This window comes from Tachypleus tridentatus, chromosome 10 (assembly GCF_004210375.1).
Source record: "Tachypleus tridentatus isolate NWPU-2018 chromosome 10, ASM421037v1, whole genome shotgun sequence".
NCBI classification, from domain to species: Eukaryota; Metazoa; Arthropoda; class Merostomata; order Xiphosura; family Limulidae; genus Tachypleus; species Tachypleus tridentatus.
The window spans coordinates 63974307-63993521 of record NC_134834.1 but is presented as its reverse complement, the minus strand read 5'-3'; the positions used below and the strand labels follow the sequence as shown (position 1 = coordinate 63993521).

General features: G+C 36.6%; 2 protein-coding genes across 2 annotated transcripts; both read left to right on the top strand.

Moving 5' to 3' along the window:
- The first annotated feature begins 2432 nt into the window (after positions 1–2432).
- LOC143228363 (annexin B10-like) lies at positions 2433–4898 on the top strand. Its single transcript, XM_076459631.1, has 4 exons — positions 2433–2444; positions 2854–2935; positions 3141–3235; positions 4680–4898. Exons 1-4 carry the CDS (start codon positions 2433–2435, stop codon positions 4896–4898), a joined length of 408 nt encoding a protein of 135 aa, XP_076315746.1.
- Positions 4899–5283: 385 nt separating this feature from the next.
- Positions 5284–18007, top strand: LOC143229445 (annexin-B12-like). Its single transcript, XM_076461782.1, has 6 exons — positions 5284–5435; positions 12955–13008; positions 15934–16120; positions 16363–16421; positions 17268–17390; positions 17525–18007. The coding sequence occupies exons 1-6, from the start codon at positions 5316–5318 to the stop codon at positions 17579–17581; spliced, it is 600 nt and encodes a 199-aa protein (XP_076317897.1). The 5' UTR covers positions 5284–5315; the 3' UTR covers positions 17582–18007.
- Positions 18008–19215: the final 1208 nt, after the last annotated feature.

Here is a 19215-nt window from a genome sequence, read left to right as displayed (position 1 = left end):
TAGTAACTATTTCGGTGTTTATGTAAGGTTAAAAATAGTGGCTATACTGTATAACCGTAACGTGTTTTTTTAAATTTTAAAAGTAACTGAGACTCTATTCATTTATTTGGTTAATTATTTTCATGAGTCGTTATTTCCAGGTATTCTTGTTTATATTCGACGTAGTATCTCTTGGGTAGATTTCGACCCTATAATTGAAAAAGAACCGGACTCTACAATGGAGTATAAAGCTTCTCTCAACACTTACTTCCTCCTCTTTCTTAGTTTGCCGTTTTAGTGTATTTTAGTAATTAATTACAGGGCCATAGTGAGTACTAAACAGCTTGGTCTTAAAATAATGAAAACACTTTGTTTTATATTGTTTGAATTTACGCGAAATGCAAGTGTTTTGATAAACTATCGTATATATCTTCACCCCCCCCCCATATCACGCGCGCGCGCACACCTCAATATACCGACAATTGTACCAATCTTTAAAGCGTTGGGGTGGTTTTTAAAGTTACTGTGATACACGTTTTCTCGCAGCTTTGCCCCTGTATTATGAAAATATTGCTCCAAGGACATTATACTGCTCTCTATAACTCTGAGTGTAATGACGAAGCTGGGAATGGATATGCTTCAAATATCTATTGATTAGTTTTACTTGAACCTTATTAACATGTTTCATTGATTTTGAATACAAAAAATCTTTATCGGTATTTGCTCACTTCCCTCCCTCCCTAATACTATTATATCAAAGTAAACCTTGTTTTGGTATGTCCAGGCGAAAATAACGTCTCCGAACTCCCTGTTGGTATTAAATCGAAAACTGGTGATAAAGTAGTATCTTTCACTATCTTTGTCTTCTATTTTAGCAGTTCATAAGTTAAGTTGGGATAAACGTCGCATCTGATTTAAGGTTATCGTTTGAACAGTACAAGTATGTTCTGAACTGTAAAAAATTGGCTGTACGATAACTCGAACAGATAACCCCGTAATCTAAAAAAACAAAAACAAAAAAAACGCGTAATATGTGGATCTTTCAACCAGCGGTTTAGAAAATTTGATTTTCGACATGCTGGATAAATTTACATTCCTACCATATAGGATAAAATGTACGAAGATTGTGTAGAGGGAGAAAAGGCTTGTTTCTTCTAACTTGGTACGCTAAACTCTTTACTATCTTTCGCATGGTGGAAGCAGCAATATTCTAAACTATTAGACTGAATAATTAAGCTTAACTGCACTGTATGATGTAATCGATATTACACTTGTAATTATCTATTGCACGATAGAAGATCATATGTTTTTTATACCTATACTGTGCAGAGCACGGATAGCTCGTTGTTCAACTTTTTTTTCCAAACGAAGAAATCGTACTAAACTATAAAATCATTTCAAAATTTGATGTAAAATTGTTAGACTTTCGTACAAAATTGTAACTTGTAACGAAATTGTGTGGAAAATTTAATGGACGTCTTATCTGTAAGTATAAGAATTAATACTGTTTACAGTAGAGCAGTTCTTATTTTAACTCTTACATTCTTTCTACCCATAATATCGGATCAGGTGCTATATTAATTCTGACTGCTGACTGTACAGTAAATGGTGTTTAACTTCTTGTGAAAGTTGTGCCTAAATACTGGAGCATAATTTCTTAGGTCTAAAGTACGTTTTAGAAACTGACTTGCTGTTAACAATACTTTTGCTCATTAAAATTGCTGATGTATCGCATTTTATTATTGAAGGGTGGGGATATTATTTTCTCTATATTTAGTACAAGAATAATGTTGATCTGTGTAATAATAATTCCGTTTTTAACGTTTACTATGTTTAAATGTAGGCTTAACTCTCATAGTTTCAACCCAAATTAATGAACGTCTGTGTATTCTTTCGCTGATTAGTCTATTAAAAACTAAATCTTTTTTTATACTGAATGGATAAGCTCGTTGATACCTGTCAGTTTAACTCTTTATTTACATATATCTTGTTACTCGAAACGTCTGGGCTCTGAACATAAATGAAACTTCCATGTCTAGCGTAACTACAAAATGACACGCGCTCCATTTACTAAACCATCTAAATTAAAATATTCAGTGTAGCTTAACGACTCTTTACCTGCTTCTTTGTATTGGGCTTTAAATATTTGCACAATGATCTATTTTTACTAATTTCCCACGTGAATGAGATTCTAAAATATACGCTTGGCCGAGTATGACAAACGAGTTTTTGATATGCAATCTACCATTGTAATTGCAATAATACATCTTAAACTTCCATATGAACTCGCTAATGTTCATTACTGTTCTGTTTACGTCATTTTTTTTTTTTTTTTTTCCAACACCTAGGTATACTTTCACTCGGATCTATTAGTGTCTTCTGCTCATCCAGTAACGCCCTGCTTTAAGCCTTGCTTCTCGATTTCTAGTATTTGATACTAACATCCGTTTACTATGGCATGCCACGTAAGTACTTGTATTTTTTGATGACTGGCTTGTTTTTCTTAACCCTTAAAGAGCGGGCATCATTAACTGTTGCTGCCACCTACAACTTTGCCGCATTTCAAGTGGTGTTCGTCAATATTTAATTTATTTTAAATTCTTCTAATTATGTTGAGAACTAAATTGCATTCTGGACTTGCTTTGAATATTCGAGAATTTTAATGTCTTCTTCCCCACTCCCTCATTAAATTATTCCTCTAAAGTTTTTAATTTTAATTCCTCTAATTTTAATTTCTCTACAACCCCCCCCCCCCGGAATTTAATGTAGCTCTCTGCTAAATAAAACAAGTTGAAACCAAGGTTATATTAGTACGATTTGTTCCTAATGTTTTTAGATCATTAATTATATATTGACAAATGTCTCGCTTCCCAGGCACAAGCAACTCTGAAACCGAGCAAGTCATTCGATCCCGTTGCAGACGCTGCTACATTAAAGGACTGTATGGTAGGGTTAGGTAAGCTGAATGTTTCTCTACAGCAGTTTCAAAACTACTGGTGCGTATGCTATGCCTCTATCCTGAATATCGATGAATCCATTAAGTTTTATTTAAACGTTAATTATCTTGCAACTAAATGTAAGGTTAAAGAGCTTTTTGTTTTTTATAACGTGTGAATGTAGAAATTGCTTTATCTTTTTAACATTTAATTTAAATTTTTCAGGGACTGATGAACAGCCAATGATAGACATCTTAGCACATCGTACCAATTCTGAGAGACAGAAGATTTCCTTGTCTTATAAAACTCAGTTTGAACAGGTAATGTTTGTTTAACTCTGAACGTTTTTATTCAATTCTAAAACTACACCCTTGTGCAAATTAATTGAAACAAAACGGAAAATTATGATTCTTTCAATATTGCGTTTTATTTACGAGAATCCAAAAATTACTCTCAAATTAATACATATGACCGCCTTTATTTTTCAGAGGATCATTAATTCGCTTTGGCATTCAGTCCACGAATTGACTGCAATGTTTACTAATTTTTGGATCGCGGTACCACACCTCAATTATGCCCTCAATTAGCTTATCTTTCGTAAGTCTTTTTCCCGAAGTCTTTCTTTACAAATCACCCAAAAATTTTCAATAGAATTTAAGTCTGGAGAGTTTCAACGTCAGTCCAGCACTTTTATTCGCATTGTAGTCATAAAATTCAAGTTTCAATGTGTGGCATGGAGCCAGATCTTGCTGAAAAATGCCAGATCCATCTGGAAATCTTTTTCAATTCTGGAACGACTCTTCTCTGCAAAACTTTGTACTGTGGTCCTCGCATCATACCTTTTGCGATATGTAAGCCTCTGACGCCATAGTAGCTGAAAAAGCCCCCAAACATCTTCAAGGGATGTTTTTACAAACTGATTGTGAGATTCTTGAAGCTTCTCACCTGGAGATCTGCAAACATGCAGACTTCTTTGACCGTGTACGAAGAAATGAGTCTCGTCACCGAATAACACCTTCCTCTATTGTTCTTGCGTCCAGTTCTTGTATTTCAGACCCCATTGATACAGTTTTTCCTTCATTGAGTTGGTAAAAAGTTGTTTTTGACTGGTCTCCTTGCCCTTCTAACGCAATTTCGAATGACGTAATATTCTTCAATTTCGTCATATATCCCAAAATTAGATCGACCATACTGCAAAACACAGCTAATGACGCCGTCTGTGTGAAAAAATTACTATTAAAGGAATTCAGCGAGTCTACACCGGTCGCCATGCTGAATATATTGTAAAATGACCATTTGCTTCAATTTGCACAAGGGTGTATGTAGAAAAGGAGAGCTGACTCATCACTATAATGATCGCAGTTGCATTAAACTAAAATTGACATACTGTATCTACTTAATACAGGTTTCAATGTTTATTCTTGGCTTCAGTTTACTTACGTAAAATGTTTTTTTTTTTTTTTTATACCGTTGTAACTGCGATTCATATTTTGTTTTAACGCTACAACCGGCTTGTTAGTTTTACCTAATTTTTAATAAATGCTAAGGTGAATATTGTAAACGTTAAATTCATTTTACTTTTGAACATGACGCTAAATAGTAATTGCCCATCTTTTATACTAATGGTACCAGTCTATAGCTTTCCGTAATAATGACATAAGCAAAGGTATTGTTTATTTAATATTTCGAACTACCACCACCATATAGTATTAAATCCAATAAGGAATAATTTGTCATCGTAGTAAAGCAATATTTTGTTTACAGGAACTTGTTGATAATTTGAGAAATGAATTAAGTGGTGACTTTGAGGCTACTCTTGTAGCTCTTCTAACACCTACGAATGACTTTTTGGCTGAGGAACTAAGCTCTTTATTGGAGCTTGACACAAAAGAAGACTCTTTTGTTGAGATACTTTGTACAAGATGTAATGAAGAAATGATAGCAATTGTTGAAGCATATGAAAACGTAAGTAGATACTTTTAAGGTTTATATCCACCTACCAAAAAGAGAATACAAGTTTTTGTAAACTTTTGCCTAACCACTTGAATGGTTTTCAACCTTTTGGCTTTTCGAACTTTTTTTTTTATAGTATTTCAATAGACTAAAGGTTATTCCTTTTGAACTCGCGCCAGAAAATTGTTTTAAGTTGAGCACAGATGCAAAATGGACTTTGCTCTACCATCACGGATATGGTAAACCCGTTTATAGAATTGCAAGTTCGCAGACCTTCAGCTGTGCTACTAGAAGGGGCAACACGTTGGCTCACTTTCTCATTCTTTGGGATAGAAAAAGTATTAAGGTTTCGACGTTACTTGTTTAGTATACAGAAATACCTGTGAAACTAAGCTTTTTTGTATTCTAATTTTAATCTAGTTTACAATAAAAAGCGTTTTGCAAGGTATGTTTATTAATAAATCATATTTTGTAAACTTTTCATCAGTGTACCAGAGGAAGTTGAAAGATGATATCGCGGATAAGATGTCGGAATGTCTTGGAAGGCTCTTTATTTCCATGATATCGGTAAGTACAATGTGGTTATTATGACATCAATTAAATTTATACTTAATTACGATGACATCGAGAACATTCTTCTAATTGCCGACATACTTTGATTGACAAAGGAATGTAATAAGCTTCATAGCTATTTGGAGTGACAAATACAATTTTTATATTACTTGTACTATTACGACATTTAATCTTAATTTTTACAATAAGTAAAACTTTATCAGGAAATTTATTTAACATTTTATATAGCTACTTCCAAATTGCTTAGTAAGAAATTTCTGTACATGGTACTGAAGAACGGAACGTTAAGAGCTTTAAACTAGACTTGGCAGCTATAAGACAAGGGTAGAGGGTTTAATTGGTCTTGGTTACATGAATTTACTTCACGTACCAGAAGGTGATTTACAATGAATTTTTTCCAGACTTAAACTTCTTAAGTGGGGAAGAGTAAACAAATAACATTTTCACCCTAAGTGAGTTCACCCGTATTTTAAGTGCTAAAGCCAGATAGTTAGGGCTTTCGACTCGTAATCTGAGGGTCGCGAGGTCTAGTCATAACATGATGGTCAATCCCACTATTAGTTGGTAAAGAGTAACCCAAGAGCTTGCGGTGGGTGGTGATGACTTAGCTGCCTTCCCTTTAGTTTCAAACTACTAAATTATACGGCTAGATTAGAGCACTCGTGTAGCTTTGCACGACATTAAACAAAGATCAACTATAGTATTTTTAATCCTGCCACTACCAATGACATCTTAGTAGTTCGCATCGAATGTTTATTTCTATGTTTAACTGCGATCGTATCATTATTGTACGTTTTTCTTGGAGTTCTATGTAAAGTTTTTCACTTTGTTTTATCGTACTAAAGCGTTAATAAAGGTGTAGTTTCATACAGTTAATCCGTATTAAAATTATCGTCCAAGTTGTACGAATTTTGGTATTAACTTTTTAATTAACTTTTTGGTTTTACTATCCCTGCTTATCCTTAGACGATAAACTTCAATAGACCAATTCTTTTAAGAGCAACTTCACTATACTTGCATATGAAACTGCGTTTTCTCTGTTAGGAACAACTTCATGCAAATACAACACAGTTATGACAGTCGTTTTTGTTTTGTTTCATATTTTGCTCATTTCATCGTAAATTCTTAAATTAAGTTTTCGATTTAACACCGTGATCTCTTCTGTACTCGATCCTTATTGGAGAAATCTAGCGAATCTCCAAATGTTACTTTGTAGTATCGTGATTCTTAGTTTAAATCTCGTTGCAAATTCCCCTAGCTTGGTATTTTTGATTACCTTCCTTCTTGTCAAACGACTAATTTGTATCGACTAATAAATTACTTTTTTCCACTGATATTTTAGTGTAGTGCGTGGTTTGAATCGTCGGATTTAGTTTTTAATGTTGAAGCGTATTTTTTATCTGGAAAAGTTGTCATTTGACTTTAACATCTAAGGCATTTTCACTTGTTGGTCTAAATTCACAAACGTTTCAACAATACGCTAATGGTATGCGTAAATCGCAAATGTATTTTGACCTTCCTGACTAACTCCCTTTACTGGAATTTTGTTTTATTTTCTACTTTTACAATCTTCTCGATTCCTACCTTAAACTTCTACACAAGTTCTTGTTTTCAGCAGACTTCATCATTATTAACGAATTATTTTATAACTGTACTATTTATTGACGATTACGCTGAGGTCATCTCAAAATGACCTTAATATTGTACGTCTTAAAGCAAACATACAGTAATATATGTATGTTCCCATTGGTGTGGATTCCTGTTCGTGGTGAGGGGACCTCCCAGGGAAGGTTCTGTTCTTTCAGTTTACCTCCTCTGGGATCTAAACATCCACCCACGTGTTTGCCGTGCGTGGCGACCCGTGAAGGGAAGGAGAGGATCCTGGTGGTTGAGGGTTCCAACCCTAACACACCACTTTGACCTTGAATTCCTGTAGACGGGTGGCCTTTGGGTGGCCCCCTGGGTCAATCGGCTTGTCCACTTGGGCTTGAGTCAACCAAGTACCAGTGTTGAAAGTTCTCGACGGGTGTTGTGGACATTGTCTGATCCTAGTGATGGGGTATAGTGCTCACGAAACCCTGGCGTTTCTGCAGTGTCCTTGCATGACATTGTAGTGCATTCCCTCGTAGGGCTCCATGGTGGGTGGAATCGGTAGGTACCGAAATTTTCCTTCTTTCCTATGGATCCTCCAATAAAAAAAAAAAAAAAATAAAATAAAATAGTGAAATAAACGACCACGTCTTGAAGACTTTGAGCAGCAATCTTCATCTGTAATACTTGTACCCCATTTTCTTGTATTACATTCTTTTTCAGAAAAACCTTTTTTAGGGTAAATGTCTCCCTTTTTTATTCAGAAGGGACTAGAGGGACTTGCTGGCTCTCCAAAATCAGTAAAGAAGCTTCGAACTGGAGACGTTGAAACATCCATATCCCAACACAGTGAACTCCTCTTGAATTCAAAGGCAATTGGGGATGTACCTATTGAGGTTACCCTTCATGCTACCTTAAATTCATCACGAGGATGTATTGTTGAGAGGGACTTTAAGAACGTCCCAGAGTCAGATTCTCGCTGGTCTCTCCACTCGGTTTCTGCAGTGAAGCGTATCTGTACTCGCAAAAATGGAATTACACTGCCGACATATATCCTCGTTTTGACATTTTGCCGACATATATCCTCGTTTTGACATTTTGCCGACATATATCCTCGTTTTGACATTTTGCCGACATATATCCTCGTTTTGACATTTTACATCACCACGTGCACCTGCCACCATCAAGGCAGTTATTTAATTTGCAGGGTATGGCCGTACATTCCAAACCCTCCTCGATGTTTCCAATGTCAGAGGTTCAGCCACTCAAAGACGTTCTGTCGTGGTTCCCTGACATGTGCTCGTTGTGGTGACAAGGACCACGATGCCTATGAGTGTCACACGGACCCACATTGTGTCAACTGCAATGGTTCCCACCCTTCCTACTTTCGTTCTTGTCGAAAATGGTTGGAGGAAAAATAGGTGCATTTGAAAACGACCCATAACATTAGTTATCCTGAGGCTCGGAAATTGCTGTCCGTCACTCCATCTTGGGCATATGATGCTGCACTTCATTCCACAACTACAGTGGGAGTGCAGACAGATCTCTCTACCTCCAAGACAATCGTTTTCGAAACAAAAAAACCTTTTGACCTCCATGGTTAAAAAGATTAACTCGACTTCTACACCAATCTCTGTTCCTCCCATACAGTCCAACAAATCTCAAGATCCACATCCTTTGGTTTTAAATGCAGGCATTAAAAATGGACACCTTGATACAATGGAACTGTCGAGGTTTACGTTCTAAACTGGGTGATATCAAAACACTGATTGCTTCCTGCCATCCTGTGTGTCTTTCCTTTAAAATAAACATTTCTAAAACTTGCTGATACAGTCACCATTCTAGTTTTATCTGTACAGAAATGACAGGCTGTGTGATGGACAAGTACATGGAGGGGTAGCACTATTGGTTGATCAGCATGTGCCCACCTTGTCTTTGTCACTCAACATACCCTTGGAGGCAGTAGCCATCCGTGTTTCCTTGTCATACCATCACGGTTTGTTCTCTCTACCTGTCTTTTGGAGAGACGTATGATTAATCATACCTTGATGCTCTCGTTGAACAGTTGCCGTCTCCATTTCTAATCTTGGGACTTTAATGGACATCATCTCCCACCCTCTGGGGAAGTGCTATTATTGATAGGAGGGGTCGCTCTGTAGAGCGAATGCTCTCTGATAACAATTTTTCTCTTTTCAATGCTGGTTCTTCCACCTATTTTCACGCACCTAGTCAGTCCTTTACTGCTATTGATCTGTTTGCTCCCCTTCATTATTCTCCCATTTGTCATGGAGCGTTGACATTAATCCACAAGGCAGTGATAATTTTCCTATACTTTTGAAAGAGACTGGCCGTGGTCGATGCCACCTTATCCGCGTGCCCCAGTGGAGTCTGGACCAGCCACTGGTCCACTTTCACTGATCTTGCAGAAATTGATCCTACCATTGTGAATCAGCCATCAATAGACGACTGTGTAGCAGCGGTAACTGCTTGTATTATACAAGCAGCTGCTCGGTGTAATTCTAAAACCTCGACACGTTTTTCCACGATATCCTCCTCCATAGTGGAATTCTGCTTGGCACAGAAGGCTCAAAAACGGGCTTGGGATACTTTCCGTAGATATCCCCCACTTTCGAACCGCATCGCTTTCCAACGGGTTCGTGCACATACTAGGTGTGCAAGACGTCAAAGCCAGAAGGAATCTTGGATTAAGTCCACAACTAGCATATCTTCTACTACCAGTTCTAAGGTCATATGGGACAGGATTCGAAAGGTCAGTGGGCACTACAATTCTGTTCCCCTCAGCATCTTGCTCTCTGATGGCCAAGAGGTAACTGATGTCCAGAGCAACGCCGATACTCTAGGTGAAAGCTTCTACCGGGTAACTAGCACTTCTGCTTGTTCCTCCACCTTCTTGGCCATCAAGACTCGAAGAGCGTTCACTTCTTGCCTTTCGAACTGTCTTTTTGACTATAATTGTCCCTTTACACTGGTGGAACTGAAAATGGCCCTTCATCGGCCTGGCAGTACATCTGTCGGGCTTGATGTACACTATGACATGCTGCGCTATCTCTCCTGCTTTTTTTGATATTCTTCTACTTATTTTTAACTGGGAAAGATCCCAAGATTCCTTCAATATTGTTCAATTGCTTTGACGAGCTGTCTCTGTAAGACCTTGGAGAGGATGGTTAATGCTTGTCTTGTTTGGTTTCTCTCGCCCAACCAATGTGGGTTCCAACGACAGCATTTCACCACGGATCGCCTAATTCGACTTGAAACGTCAATCAGGGAAGCCTTTCTCAAACGCCAACATCTTGTTTCAATATTCCTTGACATTGAGAAGGCTTATGACACAACATGGTATGGCATTTGCGAGATCTTCATATATAATATATATGGGTTACGTGGCCATTTATCTATGTTTATTAACTTTTTAATGGATAGGAGATTTCAAGTTCGTGTGGGTTCGACATTTTCCCGTTCTTTTGTACAGGAACTTGGGGTCCCTCAGGGCTCTGTTTTGAGTGTCACACTTCTTAGTATAAAGATAAATGCCATCACTGAACAACTCCCTCTCACTGTTGCAAATGGGCTTTATGTTGACGACTTTTACATCTCGTGTCAGTCGTCAAACATGAGATATATTGAGCGGTAACTACAAACTGCCCTCAATCGTGTTACTGAAGTGGACTATGGCGAACGGCTTTAATTTTTCTCTCAAAAACCGTTTGCATGCACTTTTGCTACCAATGGGGTATCCATCCTGATCCTGAACTCTATCGGTGAAGTTTCACTGCAAGTGGTCCCTGAGACCAAGTTCTTGGGGCTTATCTTTGACCTAAGCTGACCTTTATACCACACATCAAGCAGCTACGGGTCAAATGCACAAGAGTGCTGAACATTCTCCATGTCCTCTACTGCCAGTTGGGGAGCAGATTGATGTTCTATGTTAAAGATATAGTGTTCTTATTCGTTCAAAACTCTACTATGGATCAATGGTTTATGGCTCTGCCCTCTGCCTTAAAGATGTTGGACCCCATTCATTATCGAGGACTTCGACTCTGCACTGGGGCTTTCTGCACCTCCCCAGTTCAGAGCTTATATGTGGAATCTCACGAACCTTCTCTGCAACTTCGCTGTTTGCAACTGTCTTTACTGTATTCTTCGAAACTTCGCTCCTTACCAAAGCATCCCACTTGGATGTGTTTTCCTTTCTCAGTGGGCCTTACTTTTTTAAAACAAACGATCTGCCTTTGCTCCTTTTGGCCTTCGCATCCAGGCACAATTGGATAAATTGGGTCTGTCTTTGGAAAACATTGCAGAATCCACTGGTCAGCCCATCCTCCCCCCTCCATGGCTTATTACAGCCCCCAAATGTGATCTTTTTTGAGTCATCCGAAAAAGGCAGATACTCCCGGTTGGAAGTACCGTCTTTTTACTGAACATGTTTCGAATACCCTTTCTATTTCAATTTATACGGATGGTTCAAAATCGGGTGACTCTGTGGGCTCTGCAATGGTTTGTTACGGTTTGGTGGTTGCGTGCAGAACCCTCTACAGCTTCTGTGTTCACTGCTGAACTGTACGCCATATCTCTTGTCCTGGATCATATTGGAGCTGAGCAGTACTCCGACTGCACTATTTATACTGACTCCCTTAGTTCTCTGCTGGCCTTGGAATTACTTCACCTTGGCTCACACCCTGTTCTCGCTGACTGGCCCATTTCTCATTAACATGTACTTCTATCCAGTTTTTCTGGATACCAGGCCACGTTTGGTATTCGCGGGAATGTGCTTGCAGACATGGCAGCTAAATCTATCTCCTCTGGCACTATCACCACTATGCCTATTCCGTACATGGACTATGGTCCTGTATTCAAGGCTCGGCTCTGTGCCAGCTGGCAGTCCACTTGAAGTGAGCAACGTGACAACGAGCTTTTCCAAATAAAACCCTATATTGGGCTTTCGCCGTCTAGCTTCCGTAAGGTTCGGAAGGAGGAAGTTGTTCTAACTAGACTACGCATTGGTCAGTTTTTAACTCATCGTTTTCTTTTATCTGGAACTGTTGCACCAGTGTAGTTTGTGTAACACTCAAATCTCTGTAAGCCACATTTTACTTTCTTGCCATCATTACGACTCTCAACGACGGCACCATTTTAAACATGTTCTGTTCCATGGTTTATCTGTAACATTGAACAGTTATTGGTGATGGTGACACTGTTCACCTTGATAAAGTTTTTAGTTTTTTAATGGCCATTAATCTTTTTAACCTCATTTAAGTGTTGCATATTTATTCATTACACCTTTTTAATTGTGGTTCCCTTTTCAGTCTCAATCTCTCTAGTTCAAGTTGACATTAGAAAATGGCCTGAACATTAAATAACTCGACACCAGGACTGGAAAGGCCAACTTCAGGTGAATAACGCTACTGTTTGAACTACCCGTTAATCGTCCTGGCGAGTTGTTATTACACTTTTGCTGCATGTCATTTAACACTTTTATTACCTTTTAGTACTGGCCATAATGACACTTAACCGGAACCAGGACTGGAAAGACCAACTTCAGGTGATTAACGGTGGTTTTTGTTACTTACCTGTTAGTCTTCCTGGCAGGTTAGGATCATTACCATTTTGCTAGAGAAAGTCCTTTACAACTTCTTTTACTCTGGTTTCTCTCAACATTGTAGACTAGGTGTCAACATTGGTTTTATGCTTTTTCTGTTTTTCAATGATGTTTTGTTTTACCTTCATTCATTCCCTTTTATGTATTTTACTGCATTTAATTTATTTTTACCTCTGTACTGTACGTTTGGCGCAAATAGCCTAGCTGCTTTGTGCCATAAAACACTAAATCAATCAGTCAATAATGTATGCACAAAGGGAACTACGTACAACTTTTAGCCTAATTGTACTTAAATACATTTAACAGGGTGAAAGAGAAGAGGACCCGGCTGATCCTGAGAAAGCAAATACAGATGCAAAGGTATTTCTTAATTAAATGTTTCATATTTTGTATAAATGTAAATATTGAAGTTTTAACTCCAGTATAATACCGCTAGTTTATCGAACAAAAACAATTTATTGGAATTAAAGATTTAAAATATTTACTACAACCTTTCACAATAGCGTACCTGTTTTCTATCTTCATAGAGCTAGCTTTATGCACCTAAATTGTGTCACTTTAATTTTCATGTGATGATTGGAGTTGATCAAATTACTAGTGCTTTTCACATACGCTTGTATGTTTTCTGCATGTTGGGATTTGTACATTTTTTACGTGCATTTGCTATACCATTAGAACCCAACTATTTTGGGTTCATCATTTTATGATTAAGATCTCAAAAATGGTAGTTTCTTTTTAAAAAAATCAATATCCCACAACGTTTCGACCTCAGTTCATTTTCAGGTTAACAGTTCCCAACGAGTCGTTTCTCATCATTCTATTCTCTCTATTTGTTAATACTGTTTCAGTGAACAATGTGTGGACACCATCCCTAGTTAAAGGTTGACTAATTTCAAGGTTTCCTTTATTAGAAGGAAGCTGCGAACACTAACTTATCACTTAAGTAATTATACAAACTGGCTTATGATCTCGCACACAATTGTAGCTTTGTAACTTTGAGTTCCACTTTACTTCAGCATGTAGTAAAGTTTTATGCATCCGTCTTGCTTCAGGTTGCTTAAACATTTCTTTAACTTGCTATTAAAAAAAACAAACAAACACTACCCTTTTTTTCAAGTGAAAAATATTTTTAAGAAACTGTTTTTAATACCCAAATTTTGTTAATTATGTGATTACTCAAACTTAACAGTCATTGGCTCTTCACCATAAGAATTAACTCTCTATAATGTTCTTAGAATATCTAGTTCTTGATTTGAGGCAAATATTATTAGGATAACTTACAGTGGGGCGCCAGGGGGGGGGCTTGAACCCCCATATTGTTACCTACATATTTTCATAAAATATGGAAAACGCAATTGTTGGCCTTGCTTAACAATTAACATCGGAGACATAGATCTTCATTAAGACGGAAGTATGTCATACGTCCCATAGCAACGTACTGAATGCACTGAAACTCGTGCACTGTATTGCCGCTCCCTGTGTAATGCCATTCTATCTTGAGCTTTGACGAAGATTAGACAACCACGTTGATTTTAAGTTACAACAGATCATCAGGGATATTACTTGATAAACCAAAGGTTTCACAGGTACTTGCCCATTAATTTCATTTATCCTTTATTGAAAAGTAAAACATAACTTAACATGCATGTATAAGTGTATTGTGTATTGGTCAAAACTATGAAGCATTTAGCTGGTGTTATGTTCTCTGTGAGATCATTTTGCATTGTGTATCAGCCATCCAAAATTGTAATGATGGTTGTGGCGTACACTTAAAATTGTGACTTACAATCCAATTAATGTTATACTTGTGATTAGATAATAACCTTGCATGCTAGCTGACCAAATTTTTTTAAAACAATTCTAGAATGAATTTTTGAAATTGTCATTGAGTTATTCAGAAGTGCCTAATTTAATGAAATGTAGTTTCATTATTGTAATAGGTGCTTGCCACGCTTATAAGAACAATATATTGTTTGGCTTGTATGAATAATGTGAACTTGTGAAGAAACCTAATACAATCTGTTATCTCTGGTCTCTCAAATGAGAACTGAAGCAGCATTGAAAGACTTGGAAGAGTCTGCTGAGGATATATGGAAGAAAGTGGGAATACGCACTGAGATGCTGCATCAAGGTGGACAGCAATCTGCCCAGAGACACCTGGACGAATTCATAATCACATCTAGTACTGGCCAAAGAGATGAACCAATGCCAGAAGACTCTCCTTCTGTGCCATCATAAACAGGATGTGCAGCAAGCTAAATAGAAGATTCTCCTCTGATGCCTCATGTGTTCCGATGGGTAAAACTGTATTGAACACCAAACACTTCACATTTCTGGACAAGCAAGCCCTCTTAGGAAGGGCAGCAAACTATGGTGTGGCAGAGGATGACCTCGCAGTGGAGGTCCACAAGTTGAATCAGCTAATTGCGAGGAAGAAAGATAAGGGACAGTATCCACACCATTATAGCTTGCAACCATGCTGGAGCCATACAAGGATGCTTTCATGGATCTCCACAAACTTGTATGCATCGCTGTGACCCTGCCTCTCACTTCAACTGCCAGTGAGTAAGAAGCTTGAAGCTTTTTAAGACATACTTGCGCAACAGCAGTGGAAACAATCACACCAGCAACCTTGCTGTCATATTAAACTCCAGGAGGGCAAAATAACTGATACTGTTAGACACTCTTGCTGCCAATCACCAAAACAGGTGCATTGTTTTGAAGTAATATTGACTATAAACGCATAATGAAAGATAGCTTGATAGTGACCTTACTTTCCTCAGTGTATTAACTTCACATGGGGTAATTCGTTTCTGCTATGTAAACTATTTCTGTTATATTTCTTTTGATTTGTAACTTTACTCTTAATGGTATTCTAAATGTTCAATCTAAGCTAATCTTGATTTTCTTTATGTATTACCTTGGGTGGAATTTAGGTGAGCTTCCTCTTTTACATATACGCCTTTTCATAAACAGATTATTTCTGATTTGTAATAACGAATTATTAATCAGAGTATGAGTTTCCAATTAAAACTGCATTTAAACGCAGCTCAAAATAACACCTTTTCTGCAATGTACCTGGGTATTTGTTACTTATTTTACCTTCTATACTTCATATTGATGCCATTTTTGGGAAGCCTTGCGCCGCCACTAATAACTTGCCTTATCTTACGTATTGTATTTATATGCAGCTTTAGATACTCCTTCCGAGTAAGGCCGTAACATTATTCAAACTAATTTAATGTTTAATAAATACTAGTTCATCCTGTATAACTTGTTTTATAGGCCCTACAAACTAATATAAAGGATTTAGGAACAGAAGGTTGTCTTTTAAATTCTATCGTGTGCTCCCGAAGTTACGAACATCTGCTTATGGTATTTTGGGAGTACAAACAGCTTACTGGTCAGTCCATTTTGTCTGCTATCGACAGCGAACTTTCCGGAGACTTGCGAACAGGAATGCTTTCGTTTGGTAAGTGCTGGAACTATCAAATGTAATTCGTTTCGCGTACAGTTTTGAATACCACAAATTATTTTACTTGGTAAATGTGTACTAAAATTTACCAAGGTTTAACATTTTATGCTAACTGAAATGTGGCGTATGGTAATTTTTACGATCGGTAACGATGAGTGTAGATACTTAACACAACTAAAACCAGTAAAATGTTTACTAACTCTGATTAGTATTCTAACTTGCCAGACTTGCTCTTTCAGCAAAATGTGTGGAGAACATGCCCCGTTTTTTTGCAGAAAAACTTCACCAGGCTATGAAGGTATGGAAATTTGAACTTTTGTACTATTTGTCTTCTAAAAAGAAACTTGTTTTCTTGGCTATGCGTTATGTATGATCTGTAGTAATATTAAATTCATAACATTTTAAATTAACTTGTAACTGGTCAGTTTAACTTCTGTACCAAATGTCAATTTTGTTTTAAACATGCATGTTAATTTTAATATTTCGTGCCCGTAATACTTAAATTTGTATAGAACTTCCTCTTTACAAGACTAATTTTTTGTAACAATCCTCTTTTTAACCACCCTTCATTAAATAACCTAATTATGCAGTTTATTTTTATTTTGTTTTTAGAGCAAAACGACATCGTTACCTGATCTACGTTATCTCTGAATTTAACTTTAATCTCTTAAATCGCGTATCCGAGTTCTAATTTCTGGTTTGTTATCCGTTTAACATTTTCACTCTTACAAGATTAACACTTGCACATTTTATCGTTTTGGTAATACTGCAACTTTCTTTATTGATATAATTTTATGGTAATATTCAAATACTTTGTCGCTTACAAATTACAGGAAATAAAATAACTTACTGGACCACTTTAAGCGAATATAACAAACAAAGAGTACGCGAAAGAAGTGGGTATATTTTCTTATTGGTTTATTAGAGTATGTATGTGAACACTGCTTACAAGTACAGAGATTGCGTATCCTTTGAGCCACATGGTGTACTTTCAACGCTGGTGACAACTGACCAAACCTATTACTCCATCATACCAAAAACCTCATTTGTAACTTTTTTGTCTCTTCGCTAAGAAAGTGGCTCATGAACGTAAGGACAACCAGTTATTTCAATAAGTTAACTTGTTTCTTCTTTCATCCTCCAGGGTATAGGTACAGACGAACAGACTCTTATTCGTATTATTGCCACCCGCTGTGAAATGGATATGAAGAGAATAAAACGTCAGTACCAAAAATTGTACGAGGATTCGTTAGAAGAAGCGATCGTTGTAAGTAAAAACTATTCTCTGAACTAAACTTTTAGGCTTGGTTATCCATGATTAACACTTAATATATTTTTTATAGAACACTTATCGTTCTGATGTAATGACTACAGTTAATTAACTTAATATCCTCTTTCCAGAACGACACTTCTGGAACCTACATGAAACTATTGATCACGCTTATCAAAGATGTGTGAGGATATTGCTGTGAAGACAACTATATTCCATATTTAAGGGAAACATTTCGTAATAAGCTACTAAACTCTAGTTGGTGCTATCTCGGTTATTGACTTCGTGATCTAATAACGATGAATCTGGTTCTTTTTCTTTTGTTTCAACACTAATTCAGTAACTCTCTTTCAATTGTTTCATAACGTTGATTGGTGATATTGTTAACTTGTTTTTGATTAGATAATTTAATATTTTCGTTAGTGTTTTTATATAATCTTATGTTCGAATTTGAATGAAAACATTTGGTAGTTGACCTTACCGAGATTAAAATATCTTGTTTAATATGACCTAGTAATAAGGTATTTAGAGTTCCCCACAAATGTGAATTTTAACTACCCCAACCTTCAATAACAATCGTTGATATATGAATAAATTTGTTTTCATTATATAAACTAGTTTTTGCATTATTTTTACTAAATCCAAAAACTCTATGCATGATAATTACAACGCATCTTGTCTCTAACATTTTGTACTGCTACTCATGTTGTGTAAATGACGTTCACAAATAGATATTTCTCCACTTGGAGAACGGAGGTCTTTATAAAACATGAATATATCTCTATCCAATAAACTTCGTTAGATGTGTATTCAAACCCTACTTACTTTTATACACTATGAAAAATGCATTAAAACATTCGCATGTAGGTACGGTTGTAACTCTACAAACTAAAACTTCATCAACTAATAGACATGCAAATTAATGGCCAGTTTTGGATCTTATCTTTAAGAGCAATATTTTCTTGAATAGTATCGTAGAAATAAAAATCGTACACATGAGATTGTTCCTTCGGTAATGATGTAACCATATTACTCCTATATAATCGATTAAATATTTGTCTATATAGACGCTCCCCAACATGAATGTTACGAGAATGAAAATAAATTACTACATCAACTAAACCTAAAGAACTCATTACAAAAGCTCTATACACGTGTTAACGTGTTTTTTCACGTGTACAGCATATGAACTTCTCGTTGCACCGAAATGCGACCCCTTTTTGCGTTCCAACAAGATTGGTATAGGTTTGGTCTTAACAATGAAACATCACTTGATAGACGACAAACTTTTGTAATTGCTAATAAAGTATCTGTATCTACCTAGTAAGTATCGAAAACTAGTTTCTAGAACTTCATACCTGCAGACTTACCTCTGTCCCACAAGGGAGGGGGGAGAAACATAGAGAAATGGATAACTTGTACGCTAAATCCGAAAATGTTATACATATGCAAAAAAAAAAAAAAAAAATCGAGACGCTAAGACAATCGGCGATCTGTAATTTAACAGAACTATTAATATTATCAGTTTGTTTGTTTTTGTCTGTCAGCAGCTTCTTCCTGCTTTAGATAAAATATCTTAATTTTTCGGTGTGACATACCTTTCCAAGATTCTATTTTAAGAACCACAACTCAAATGTTTTAAATTGCGTCTTCCATACTTGGATAGATCTAATTCGCTAGTTTAGAATAACTAAAAAGAAGCTAGTTTGGAATAACTAAAAAGAAGCTAGTTTAGAATAACTAAAAAGAAGCTAGTTTAGAATAACTAAAAAGAAGCTAGTTTGGAATAACTAAAAAGAAGCTAGTTTAGAATAACTAAAGA

What these genes read in the sequence shown, in the direction of transcription:
- LOC143228363 (XM_076459631.1), top strand. An exon ending in GGACTGTATGGTAGGGTTAG is followed by an intron (nt 2,936 to 3,140) that starts GTAAGCTGAATG and finishes TAAATTTTTCAG; the next exon opens with GGACTGATGAACAGCCAATG. An exon ending in ATAAAACTCAGTTTGAACAG is followed by an intron (nt 3,236 to 4,679) that starts GTAATGTTTGTT and finishes TTTTGTTTACAG; the next exon opens with GAACTTGTTGATAATTTGAG.
- LOC143229445 (XM_076461782.1), top strand. Translation starts at nt 5,316, where the DNA reads ATGTTTATTAATAAATCATATTTTGTAAACTTTTCATCAGTGTACCAG. An exon ending in AAGCAAATACAGATGCAAAG is followed by an intron (nt 13,009 to 15,933) that starts GTATTTCTTAAT and finishes CTTGTTTTATAG; the next exon opens with GCCCTACAAACTAATATAAA. An exon ending in CGTTAGAAGAAGCGATCGTT is followed by an intron (nt 17,391 to 17,524) that starts GTAAGTAAAAAC and finishes TCCTCTTTCCAG; the next exon opens with AACGACACTTCTGGAACCTA.